General features: G+C 42.6%; 1 protein-coding gene across 2 annotated transcripts in view; it reads right to left on the bottom strand.

Annotated features, from left to right (window-relative positions):
• golga3 (golgin A3) overlaps window positions 1-14,096 on the bottom strand; it is a 93,066-nt gene that overhangs the window by 40,674 nt on the left and 38,296 nt on the right. For both annotated transcript variants that reach the window (XM_086011951.1, XM_086011952.1), the window contains 6 exons: window positions 9,405-10,099; window positions 4,855-4,966; window positions 3,699-4,005; window positions 2,323-2,525; window positions 1,325-1,462; window positions 301-462 (listed from right to left, as the gene is read on the bottom strand). In XM_086011951.1, coding sequence (XP_085868077.1) covers window positions 301-462; window positions 1,325-1,462; window positions 2,323-2,525; window positions 3,699-4,005; window positions 4,855-4,966; window positions 9,405-10,099 — 1,617 coding nt within the window. The remainder of the gene's footprint in view (window positions 1-300; window positions 463-1,324; window positions 1,463-2,322; window positions 2,526-3,698; window positions 4,006-4,854; window positions 4,967-9,404; window positions 10,100-14,096) is intronic.

Genomic DNA, 14,096 nt, shown 5'->3' with positions numbered 1-14,096 from the left:
TGTAATGGCAATTACATCATACCCATTTACTTCTATTTGTGCCATTAATTCATCCACCTTGTTGCGAATGCTACGTGCATTTAGATAAAGTGCCTTCAACTTTGCCTGTTTAATATTTTTCTGCGTTTTGACCCTCTTTACTGTTGGCCTTTGTTTCATGCAGAGGAACCACTGGAGCTACTTGGCAGGAGGCATGTTTGGCAGCACAGCAACAACGCCCTCCTTTTGAGTTCCAGACATAGTGTATTTGTAACATTTTCAAAAGGAAACAGCCACTTCTACAAAACTGGGGCTCCTTACCTCCTCAAGCTGTCTCTCCAATGCTGTAGCAGAATTAGCTAGTTTCTGAAGGTGCTCACGCTCTTCCTCAAACTCTGCAAGTTTCTGTGACAGATCATCTTCCACCATTGCCTTAGCCTCTTGGATCTGCTGGAAAGCCTTTTCCTGGTCCAACATGTCAACCTGTTGTGGAAAATGTCACCTTCGAACACTGAAATACAGCAAAACCAGTTGCAACCCCAACCTTGTGGACTGACTAGGTCGCGTTTTGCTTGGAAGTGTTGACTTACTAGAGGGTCAACTCTGAATCATTCAGTAACAGTTACACTGCAGTGACCAAGACCGGGCTCCCTCAAGCCACAATGTTCTCTATACCAACAAAAGAAGAGTTTCTGCAATCCATTCTCCAATACAGTACAACTGCATGAGGGACTGGCTAAGATCCCTTGTTTTTGGGTAGATGAATCCCACTTATTGCAGCTTTTAACAGATCAACCACTAAAGATGACTCTACTAATACATTTGGTGTATGTGCAGAGTGACTAAATTTCATATTGTAATGAAGCAGGACATTAATACAATTAAAATCATTTTTAAAAATAAATGCATCCTCAATTCTTCAGGAGGGTACATTAAAAATGTAAACAGTATACACCAATTCACTCAAATCCCTCCACTCTCCAAATCAGCCGGTGTGACAGAAATGCTAGTGATCCCAATATATTGACCACTACACGTGCTACCTAGCAAACGGGGTTAGGCTATAGGTTTCATATTTTAAAACAGATCAGATTGTTGATGGTAGGATTACAACATTAGGGATTCTATTGTCAACACTAACTGAGATATACTGCTGTTCTAACATGTTACTTCTTTCAGAACCTCAAAATATTTGCATCGAGCCTTTTGCAGGAATAATGACTTGTTAAAAAAACAGGTGGAGCAGGATCAAAATTAAACTTTGTTAAAGGCTATACTCTCATGCAAATAACTGCCATTCGTCACAATATCCTAGCACAGTTCGTTGATGGTGTTTAGTTTTTACCTCAATATTTTGGAGGTGCATTGCAATACGCTCCTTTTCCTTGATGGATCTCTGCTGAGTGTCTGTAAGTTGTTGAGACAGAGATACATTCTCGATCTTCAGGTGATCCAGCATTGCTGCTTGGGTCATGTGCCCAGCCTGTGAATAATAAAAAAATACCCAAATCATTGTGAAACATTACAACTGCAGAAACACTAAGTTTAGCATGAAATAAGAACATAAGAAAACAGGAGCAGGAGTAAGCCAATCGGCCCCTTCAGCCTGCTCCGTCATTCACTAAGATCATGGCTGATCTTCTATCTCAACTCCACCTTCCTGCACTATCCCCATATCCCTTGATTCCCTTAATATTCAAAAATCTATCGATCTCTGTCTTGAACAAACGACTGAGCATCCACAGCCCTCTGGGGTAGAGAATTCCAAAAGATTCACATCCCTTTGAGTGAAGAAATTTCTCATCAGTCCTAAATGGCCGACCCCTTATTCTGAGACTGTGACTCCCCAGCCAAGGGAAACATCTTCCCAGCACATACCCTGTCAAGCCCTTAACATTTTTATATGTTTCAATGTGATCACCTCTCATTCTTCTAAACTCTAGGGAATGTAGGACTAGTCTCCTCATAGGACAATCCCAATGAATAAAGTGTACTGTATATTATCCTTTACTTGGTTTCACTACAAGCTGTAGTTTACTTCAGAGAAACCATTTCTAAGAGTCACTAACTAAGTTTTGTGCACATTTATAGACAGTCCAAGGTAAAACAATAGCAGCCACATGTTGGAAGTGTACAATTTACAGTGAGCCAATTAAAAAAGATATAACTAAACTTGGAATGCAAAAGGAGCCAAACTGGATTGATTTAAATTTACATTCTCAATAAAATTTGGCAGACTCCAGTGTGTCGGTTTCTCTTCCTGGTGGCAAAGTAGCACCATAGTTTACGCTCAGTGGAACACGGGTGCCGCCTAAGGTTGTAAAATCTACCGCGGTGCCTTACCTGCACGTTTGCCATTTCGCTCTGTAACCGAACCCTTGCCTCTTGAGCCAGTATCAGTTGCTGCTGGTACCACTGCCTGACCTGCTGCAGAGAAGTTATTTCAGACTGGGATGTCTTGAGCTGGCTCGTCAGAGTGGCACGTTCCAATTGTGCCTGCTGAAGCTGGCTCTGTAAGCCTGTCATTTGTTGTCGAATTGCATGAACTGAAAATATAAAAATTAAAAAACTTTAAAATAATAATCTGTAGGTCAGTTTCCTACATTTTGTGAAGGTGATTGCTTTAAAACAAGGTCCAGGAAGACATAATTGGACTAGACAAGGGCAAACAAAATGACTCCACCTTATATGGTCAGCCAATGGGATTGCAGTAGGTTACTTACTCGTGCTAACATGTTAATCATTTTCATGCAAATATCAACATTGTCCATGTGTGAACATAACTCAGGATAGGTTTAAAGAAGGACAGCCATTACTAGCTATCCAACGAGAACAATTATGTCTAAAAAGCAACGCCAATCAAAAACAGATTTTGGAAAATAAGTTTGAACAAATATGTAACTAGTTATGAAATTCTACCTTGATAATCCTGAAAGACCAATTTCCTCTTGAAAATTTCAAAAATATTTGAAAGTTTAAATAAATAATAAAATGTTCAATCTTCAAATCAGCCAAATAAGGAAAGCTCAGCAGATCATTACAAACCAAACTACTCAAAATAACAGTTAAAACTAGCTGCAAAATCCAACCGAACCCCTGCAAGCATTCCCAATGATTTTGCATCATCAGTCACATCCATATAGAATTACCATACTGCAAAATCATTATATTTAAAAACTTGCACAATCCAGGAGATAGAATGGACACATGACAGATTAGACCAAGGTAATTTAAAAATGCTACGACTAGCAACAGCCTACATTTGTATGGTGCCTTCAAAGTAGCAGACAACCTAGGCTCTGCACAGCTGGGGAATCAGCTCCCCCAACAGCTCAAGAGATCTGATTCCCCATCTCTGATGAATTAACTATTCCAATAGCTGGGGATACAATGGCCTCACTGCCCCTGGGCTGGGCGAGGAGTGGGGTAGGTAGGAAGAGGGGGAAAAAAAAGCTGTTGTTTCCAATTCAGATAATTCAGCTACTGGGAAGCGAGTGAGAGAGAACTGGATTGGGCTCTGCTATGATGCACTCTACACACAGTCTGGGTTCACATCAAAAAGAAAATTTGGGCAAGTTAATGGTTGGCTGCGAGCACCCATGAAACTGTATCCCAGCAAGAGTCAGTTCATCAAGGAGAGGAGGGGAGAAGACTAAAAATAAAAAAGGTTATAAAATTCTCCTATGGAGCTCAGATTCGAACACTCCATAAAGACATACCAGAGTTATCTCTGCTAGAAATTGCCTGCTGCATTTCCTCAACCTTTCCCATCAGTCTGCGATACTGCTCCTCAGCCACCTGAAGATCATTGTTTAGTCCAGCTAAACCGGCATTCTTGGCCTCGAGATTGGTCTGCAGCTCAGTCATGGCCTGTTCCAGACTGGAACACGTTTGCCGTAAGGTGCTCACTTCAGAGTTCAACATGCTTTGTCTTTGCTCACTGAGCACCTTCTGCTCATCCTGCGCCTGCAGTCGTGCATTTAAAGCTGCCAATTGGGCCTGCAATTCAGTCTTCTCCTTCAAACCCTTAGAAGTTAAAGAGAATGGCAATGAGGACGCTTTTTCAATTTACTAAGGAATGGTTATGCTTTTTCCTAATTGATCTACATTCTGCTTTGACATCAATGCCGGAACACCTGGGGATGAACATACCGACCGCTTCCTTTAAAGAAAAATTACACAGAAACTCAGTTCACATGGACACAAAGACCTTCACAGTTTACGGAATTGGAAAAAGAGTCTAAAAACCATCATCATCAGATGAGTGATATTTTGAATTTGTACTTCGCCTGTGGGAGCTATAAAGAGCGAGAAAGCGCTGCCACAAATATTTTTACATTACCGTGAGCAGTCCAAAGCTTACTCTTACAAGACCTGGATTATACTAGATAGGCAACGGACATCAAAAACTGAAGCAGACACACACAAATTACAAGATAGACTTTTTTCTTTGTAAATCAACCGCGAGGTACAATGTTATGTTTGCAGTGCAGGTCCTGTTCACTCAAAAGATACCATGGGCTCTCACAATTTAAAGACAGTTATAGAAATTTAGAAGTAGCATTACTTCCATGTGGTCTTTTGATAGATAGGGATAGGTAGAGATAGAGGAGAGAGAGGGAGGTAGATAGATAGATCTGGTGGATTAAAGAAGTCTTGCTTTGTCTCGTGGTTTTCATTGATGAAGGCACACCAAAAATGGAGGAGCGAGTTGATTGGAAAATGCTCGAGAGTACAGACCAACGGGGGGCAATGATTAAAAACAAATTGGGATAACTGAATCTTTCTACATTTCTGTAATATTTACAGTAGTGACTAATGTCATTTAATTTTTTTTAATGCTAAGCACAGATCAACAGGACTAATATTTTTCACCTCATTCGCTTCAGAAGACAGAGCTTCCAACTGTCCCTCAAGCCGCATTTTTTCTTTAAGAATCTGCATAAGGTCATCATGGGATTCCATCACAGAGCTTTCCATGGAAACACTGCAGAACAAAATTACAACACAGCGGAGCTGAACACACCACACACAACAGTCAGCATCAAATGAAAACCAACTCCAGCAACCCCGTTTGATCTGGAATTCATGTGTGATCTGCAAATGCTGTGTACTAATGTGAACCATTTATTTGTGGTAAATGGATGCATTTGCTCCACTAATGAAACTCAAAACTTTTGCTAATTTAAAGCAATTATTAAAGTACGACGAACCACAAATCTGATCACAATGCAAATCTAGCCATCAGTTAAACCATTATTTTCCTGAGCTGAAATAACAACAGAAAATGCTGGAAATACTCAGCAGGCCAGGCAGCATCTGTGGAGAGAGAAACAGAGTTAACGTTTCAGGTCTGGACCCTTCATCAGAACTGGAAAAAGCTGGAGATGTAACAGATATTAAGCAGGTGCAGAGACGGCGGGGGGGGGGGGGGGGTGGTTAGGAGGGGAGGAAGGAATTGAAAGAACATCCTGTACTTTTGTAAGAGGCAGGAAAGATAAAATGTTGCAAATGGGAATGGCAAAAATCATACTGCATGAAAAATGGGGGCAGGGATAATTATCTGAAACTGTTGAACTCAATGTTGAGTCCGGCAGGCTGCAAAGTGCCCAATCGAAAGATGTGGTGCTGTTCCTCGAGCTTACGTTGAGCTTCATTGGAACAATGTAATAGCCCGAGGACAGAGAGATCAGAGTGGGAGTGAAGCGGTGAATTAAAGTGACAGGCGACCGGAAGCTCAGGGTCACCCTTACGGACTGAACGGAGGTGTTCCGCAAAGCGGTCGTCCAATCTGCGTTTGGTCTCCCCAATGTAGAGGAGGCCGCATCGTGAGCAGCGAATACAGTATATTTTGTACTTCTTGCAATTTAATATACTTTATCTTTCCTGCCTCTTACAAAAGTTCAGGATGTTCTTTCTATTTCTTCCTCCCCTCCTAACCACCCCCACCCCCCCTGTCTCTGCACCTGCTTAATATCGGTTACATCTCCAGCTTTTTCCAGTTCTGATGAAGGGTCCCGGACCTGAAACGTTAACTCTGTTTCTCTCTCCACGGATGCTGCCTGGCCTGCTGAGTATTTCCAGCATTTTCTGTTGTTATTTCAGATTTCCAGCATCCGCAGTATTTTGCTATTATTTTCCTGAGCTATTGGCCTAACACATACAAATTAATAAAGTAACAGAATCAATAATTTATTTACTTTGCATGCCCTTCTGTACTCTTTGAATAAAGCAAACCTTTTATAATGGGGGGGGGGGGAAATGTGGCCAGGTCACTACACGGGCTGCAGCGGTTCAAGGCGGTGGCTCACCACCACCACCACATACTTGAAGAAAATTAGGGATGGGCAATAAATGCTGGCTTTGCCAGCGGTGCCTACATCCCATGGATGAATTTTTTAAAAAGGTTGCCAGCGAAGAGATTCACCCTGGATGCAGTCCTTTCAAGACTTTGACAATGCCAGGATAAGTTTCAATTCATTGGGGCTTTCCCCCCCCCCCATTAGAAATTCTGAAAGGATGGGGTCGTGTAGCCTTGTTCTGCTCCTACTGTGTTCTAATTCTGTTAGATTTCAGGAGATGGTTTTATTCCTGTTCCTGGCTGGGGTGGAGATCGCCTTTACAGAAGGTAAGTACTGTAGAAAATATAGGGACAGAGTGATCTCCTGGAAGAATTTCGATCGCCTAGATGGGTCGGAGAGGAATTTCCCAGATTTTTTTCTCCCAAATTGGCCATTGGGTCTTTATTTGGTTTTTCGCCTCTCCCGGGAGATCACATGGGTTCGGGTGGATGCAGAGTGATAGAAGATTTGAGGTTAGGATCAGATCAGCCATGATCTTATTGAATGGTGGAGCAGGCTCGAGGGGCCGATTGGCCTACTCCTGCTCCTATTTCTTATGTTCTTATGTTCTTAAAAAGGGTGGTAGAGAGAAAGCGGAGAATTAGAGACGGGTAAGCCTGACATCCGTAGTGGGGAAAATGCTAGAGTCCTTTATAAAAGATGTAATAGCAGAGCACTTGGAAAACAGTGACAGGATCGGACAAAGTCAACATGGATTTACAAAAGGTAAATCGTGCTCGACTAATCTACTGGAATTTTTTGAGGATGTAACTGGGAAAATAGATAAGGGAGAACCAGTAGATGTGGTGTATTTGGACTTTCAAAAGGCTTTCGATAAGGTCCCGCATAAGAGATTAGCGTGTAAAGTTAAGGCACATGGGATTGGGGGCAAGGTATTGACTTGGATAGAGAACTGGTTGGCGGACAGAAAGCAGAGAGTAGGAATTAACGGGTCTTTTTCCGAGTGGCAGGCAGTGACTAGTGGGGTACCGCAGGGATCGGTCCTTGGACCCCAGCTATTCACAATATACATTAATGATCTAGATAAGGGAACTAGATGTAATATCTCCAAGTTTGCAGACGACACAAAGCTGGGTGGGCGTGTGTGCTGTGAGGAGGATACCGAGAAACTCCAGGATGATTTGGACAGGTTGGGTGATTGGGCAGAAGCGTGGCAGATGCAATATAACGTGGATAAATGCGAGGTTATCCACTTTGGTGGTGTCAAAAACAGAAAGGCAGACTATTATCTGAATGGCAATAGTTTGGGAGAAGGGGAAGTGCAACGAGACCTGGGTGTCCTTGTGCACCAGTCGCTGAAGGTAAGCATGCAGGTGCAGCAGGCGGTGAAGCAAATGGTATGTTGGCCTTCATAGCAAAAGGGTTTGAGTACAGGACCAAGGATGTCCTGCTGCAGTTGTACAGGGCCTTGGTGAGACCACACCTTGAGTACGGTGTGCAGTTTTGGTCGCCTTATCTGAGGAAGGATGTTCTTGCCATGGAAGGAGTTCAGCGAAGATTCATAAGGCTGATCCCTGGGATGGCAGGAATGACGTATGAGGAGAGATTGGGTCGATTGGGCTTATAGTCGCTGGAGTTTAGAAGAATGAGAGGGGATCTCATCGAAACTTATAAAATTCTGACAGGTCTGGACAAACTAGATGCAGGTAGAATGTTCCCGATGGTCAGAGAGTCCAGAACCAGGGGTCATAGTCTAAGGATAAGGGGTAAGCCATTTAGGACAGAGATGAGGAAGAATTTCTTCACCCAGAGAGTGGTGAACCTGTGGAATTCTCTACCACAGAAGGCGGTTGAGGCCAAGTCTTTAAATATATTCAAGAAGGAGGTAGATATATTTCTTAGAGCTAAAGGTATCAAGTGATATGGGGAGAAGGCAGGTACGGGGTACTGAGTTTGGATGATCAGCCATGATCTCATCGAATGGCGGAGCAGGCTCGAGGGGCCGAATGGCCTACTCCTGCTCCTATCTTCTATGTTTCTATGTAAGGTAGATAGAAACTCGCAGGGAATCCTTGTACAGTGCTTTACAGTCCCACAAACGTCAATGATACTGCCCTGTCGAGAGTAGAACTCCTTTTCTGGTGTAGCGTTTTTACCTTGCATCTGTTAGATATAAAACACAATTGAAGAATAGAAAAGGTTGCAAGCATAAAGCATTATTGCCGTGGTTCCTGTAGAATAGTCCAATCCAGCAGTCAAAGGATGGGGCAGAGCTGGGGTCTGCCTGCTCCCTCACGTGGCAATTTCAGCCTTTCAAGCTGCAGCCCAACTTTTTAGTAAATATTTTTAAGAACTGGACTGATATGACTCCAGGGGGGCTCAAACACCAAGGGACAGCTTCCTGCTTTACAAGAAAAAGGCCTTCATTGTCATTTCATCCACATGAAATAGACAGCACCTCTGCCTCTACAATTACAGGGGGGTTGCTTAGCAACAACCGAGAGCAACTTTAACCCACCAACCCCCACATTAGCTCATTTAGGGGGAAAAGACCAACCTCAATTTAGGAGTGGATGGGGCAAGGCAAGGACACACTGCAACTCAGAACTTGGAGAAATCAACAATTTCAAATCTTTTAGTTGATTTTTAAAAAACCTAGGAAGTGCTGATGGCTGTGCTTGTTTCATAGAGTTGGGGTAGTGGGGAGGGAGAAAGAGCGAAAGGACAAAAACAGAATGGACTTTGAGGAGTTCCTGAGCCTGCCCACTTAAGGTAGTCATTTTTAAATCACTATGGGTTAATGACTATGCACACAGTGCTATTAACCTAGCTCCTTTATATTGTTAGCTTCTTTAGAAAAGATGCGGAGTCTATCAGGCATTATTATTAAAACAAATTTCCTTAATAGACATTAAGGTTATTTGGAACTGCAGCCTTAAAAAAAGATCCTGACTGCAACGTTCAATCCTTAAAAGCACCAATCAGTATTCGATTCCATCAAAAATTCAGTTCATTTTTACAGAATGGTATCTTGTGCCAACAGGTGCCCAATAAAGCAACAGTTTCAAATTCTGAATTTACTTTGAACAGCTCCCAAGTAATTGTATTCGGTGGCGGAATTACCTGCTGGAAATGCTGTTTCTGCGGCTCTGCACTGCTCCATTCACTTCCTGCTGCTCGCTCCGATGTTCTGCTGCTGCAGCTTGCAAGACCTCCCCGATGGAAGGGAAGTGCCCCATAGCATCTGATGAAATTTCTTGCCCTTCAACCATGTATGTGTTTTTTTGCCTGGTGTCCAGTGAGGGCATGGTGCCGTAGATACCGGTGGTAGATACACTGCTGTATGAAGAGCTGTCACTTTCATTCTCATCTTGCCTCGCTCCCAGCTCGCTGCCATCTATCTCAGAGTTATTGTCCTCGATGTGTAATGAAGCCTCCAATTTATCTTCATTTTCTGATGCGAAGCCTATTTCAGATATGACCGATGTGGATGAGCCAGTCCTGTTCTGTGTAAGGGATCCCAATGTTTCCGCACTGGAAGACCTTCCAATACTACTCATGGCCTCTGAACTGTCAGTTTTATAATCCGCAAGGGATCTTATTTTGCTGGACTTGGAACTCTTTGTAGTCTTTTCATCTTTGGAAACGCTTGGCATTCCAAGGCTACCCACCTTGGGTCCTCGTGGAACACTAGTCCTCAGGAACGAGTATTCTTTAGTCAAGGCGAGGGTACTAGCTCGTGGAAGTACTTCTGGGTGGAACATCAACTCTGGGTCCAAAGTACTGGTGAGCCGATTTTTTGGTGTCGATTGCTTAGACTGAAAGATAACAGTAGAAAAATCATTCGAATAGCTGTTCCTCAACAAGGCAGGGATTTGTTCTGTGAAATACATAAGGAGGCTTCTCAAACATTGCTATTCATAATATAGACTATCTTTCACGCTCAGTAAAATGGAAACTTTAATAGTAATTGCGATTAGCATAACAGAAGAAAAAAAATCAGGAGCGACATAACTCAGGCATTCAATAGTAGAGAGGGCTTTAAACTAAAAAGTGGGGGGGGGGGGGGGGGGAGGATCCAGGTGAGCGGGAATTTAAAAAGTCAATGAGAAATGAGAAAACAATAGAGCAGGAGAGAGATGGGGGAAATAATAATCAGAGTGTGACAGGAAGGGACAGAATGTTTAAAAATAAAAGAGTGCAACAGAAAATGGGGCCAAAACAAGGAGAAATGGTAAAAAGATAAAGTTAAAAGCTCTATATCTGAATGCACGCAGCATTCGTAACGAGATAGATGAGTTGACGGCACAAATAGATACAAATGGGTATGATCTGATCGCCATTACAAGGTGATCAGGGCTGGGAACTGAATATTCCAGGGTATCTGACAATTCGGAAGGACAGACAGAAAGGAAAGGGAGGTGGGGTGGCTTTGTTGGTATAGGATGGGATCAGTGCAGTGGTGAGAAGTGATATTGGATCAGAAGATCAAGATGTAGAATCGGTTTGGGTGGAGATAAAAAATAATAAAGGGAAAAAGTCTCTGGTGGGCATAGTCCACAGGCTCCCGAACAGTAGCAATACTGTTGGACAGAGTATAAATCAACAAATAATGGAGGCCTGTAAAAAAGGTACAGTAATAATCATGGGTGATTTTAATATCCATATTGATTGGACAAATCAAATTGGCCATGGTAGTCTTGAGGAGGAGTTCATAGAGTGCATCCGGGATGGTTTCCTAGAACAGTATATAATGGAACCAACCAGGGAGCAGGCTATCTTGGATCTGGTACTGTGTAATGAGACAGAATTAATAAATGATCTCATAGTAAAGGATCCTCTAGGAAAGAGTGATCATAGCATGGTTGAATTTCAAATTCAGTTGGAGGGTGAGAAAGCTGTATCTCAAACCAGTGTCCTGATCTTAAACAAAGGCAATTACAATGGCATGAGGGCAGAATTGGCTAAAGTGGACTGGAAAAATAAATTAAAGGGTAAGACAGTTGAAATGCAGTGGCGGACATTTAAGGAGATATTTCATAACTCTCAACAAAAATATATTTCAGTAAGAAAGATTTTACGAGAAGGGAGCACCATCCATGGCTAACTAAGGAAGTAAAGGATGGTATCAAATTGAAAACGAAGGCATACAATGTTGCCAAGATCGGTGGGAGACCAGAGGATTGGGAAATTTTTAAAAACCTGCAAAGGATGACAAAAAAAAGATGAATTATTAAAGAAAACTGGCAAGAAACATTAAAACAGATAGCAAGAGCTTCTACAGGTATATAAAAAGGAAGAGAGTAACTAAAGTAAATGTTGGTCCCTTAGAGGGAATTAATAATGGAGAACAGGGAAATGGCAGAGACTCTGAACAAATATTTTGTATCTGTCTTCACGGTAGAATTCACTAACATTATCCTAAAAATGGATAATCAAGGGGCCACAGGGAGGGGGGAAACTAAAGACAATCACTATCACGAAGGAAATAGTACTTGGTAAAATAATGGGACTAAAAGACGACAAGTCCCCTGGACCAGATGGCCTGCATCCCAGGGTCTTAAAAGAAGTGGCTGCAGAGATAGTGGATGCATTGGTTGCAATATACCAAAATTCACTGGACTCGGAGAGGTCCCAGCGGATTGGAAAGCCGCAAATGTAACACCCCTATTTAAGAAAGGAGGGAGACAGAAAGTAGGAAACTATAGACCAGTTAGCCTAACATTGGTCATTGGGAAAATGCTGGAGTCCTTCATTAAGGAAGCAGTAGCAGGGCATTTGGAAAAATCATAATGCAGTCAGGCAGAGTCAACATGGTTTTAGGAAAGGGAAATCATGTTTAACAAATTTGCTGGAGTTCTTTGAGGATGTAACGAGCAGGGTGAACAAAGGTAAACCAGTAGATGTCATGTATTTGGATTTCCAGAAGGCATTCGATAAGGTGCCACATAAAAGGTTACTGCATAAGAGAACAGCTCATGGAATTGGGAGTAATATATTAGCATGGATAGAGGACTGGCTAACTAACAGAAAGTCGGGATAAATGGGTCATTTTCCGGTTGGCAAACGGTAACGAGTGGGGTGCCACAGGAATCGGTGCTGGGGCCTCAACTATTTACAATCTACATTAATGACTTGGGTGAAGGGACCGAGTGTAATGTAGCCAAGTTTGCAGATGATACAAAGATGGGTGGGAAAGCAAGTTGTGCAGAGGTCTCAAAGGGATATCGATAGGCTAAGTGAGTGGGCAAACATTTGGCAGATGGAGTATAATGTGGGAAAGTGCAAGGTTATACACTTTGGCAGGAAAAATAAAAAAGCAAATTATTTTTTAAATGAAATGAAGAGATTTTACAAAATGCTACAGTTCAAAGGGACCTGGAGGTCCTTGTGTATGAAACACAAAAAGTTAGCATGCAGGTACAGCAAGTAATCAAAAAGGCAAATGAAATGTTGGCCTTTTTTTCCAAGGGGGTTGGAGTATAAAAACAGGAAAGTCCTGTTACAACTGTACAGGGTATTGGTGAGACCATACCTTGAGTACTGCGTACAGTTTTGGTCTCCTTATTTAAGGAAGGATATACTTGCATTGGAGGCAGTTCAGAGACGATTCACTAGGTTAATTCCAGAGATGAGGGGGTTGACTTATGAGGAAAGGTTGAACAGGCTGGGCCTATACTCATTGGAATTTAAAAGAATGAGGGGTGATCTTATTGAAACATATAAGATACTGAGGGGGCTCGACAAGGTAGATGCAGAGAGGATGTTTCCCCTCATGGGGAAATCTAGAACTCGGGGGCACAGTTTTAGAATAAAGGGTCGCTCTTTTAGAACTGAGATTAGGAGGAATTTCTTCTCTGAGGGTCGTAAATCTGTGAAATTCTCTGCCCCAGAGAGCTGTGGAGGCTGGGTCATTAAATACATTTAAGGTGGAGATAGACAGATTTTTGCAAGATAAGGGAGTGAAGGGTTATGGGGAGCGGGCAGGGAAGTGGTTTTGAGCCCAAGATCAGCCATGATCTTATTGAATGGCGGAGCAGGCTCGAGGGGCCAAGTGGCCTAATCCTGCTCCTATTTCTTATGTTCTATGTAATAGTTAGAACATTTCCTCATCTCACAACATTGACAGCTCTGTGCCCACCTCCAACCCCACCAACGTCCGCTTTCTCAGTAAAACCTAACTCCCCTTGTTCTAATCCTCTCTATGACACTGCTGTCTCATTCGACCTGCTCAACAGGTCTAGTTTCTACCTTTGATGCCTCTTTCGCCCAGTACAACTCCTTTAGTCGCATCTTAAAATCTGACGGCCGCAAACTTGAGCACACAAGGCTCAAGGTTTACCACTGCCACATCAAGCAATACTCTCCACAATAAATTCCTCAATACAAGCCTGGAGGATAAGGCCAATCCCAAACTTTTTTTTTCCCCTCTCCAAATATTTTGGGATCCAGTCAGTATCTGAGTAATTGGAGACATGACGTGTGGTGAGTGTAGCGTGCTCGGGAGGAACAGGTGACTTTGGACCTCTGGTTCCCAAAGCTCTCCACCACTCCTCGCCATGTCTGGGTCTGTTGTAGACTAATTGATAGAGATTGATTGTGGTGATTAGCCAAGAACTACATTATCATTGTATTATGCAACTACCAGGATGGGAGAAGGCAAAATAAATGGACTGTGGTCATTTTTCGTCCAGCAATTCCTATGCTATTAAATCAGTTCCTCCAAGCCTTTTCTCTGCCCTCTCCACCATTAACTCATGGATTTCTTTTGCTCTACAACCCTTGTTTACAGTTCCCTCCACGACCTACCTAACA

The sequence above is a fragment of the Somniosus microcephalus genome, chromosome 19, assembly GCF_052327205.1.
Source record: "Somniosus microcephalus isolate GS21.2 chromosome 19, FLI_Smic_1.0, whole genome shotgun sequence".
In the NCBI taxonomy this organism is placed as follows: Eukaryota; Metazoa; Chordata; class Chondrichthyes; order Squaliformes; family Somniosidae; genus Somniosus; species Somniosus microcephalus.
This window is presented reverse-complemented; position numbering and strand designations above follow the sequence as displayed.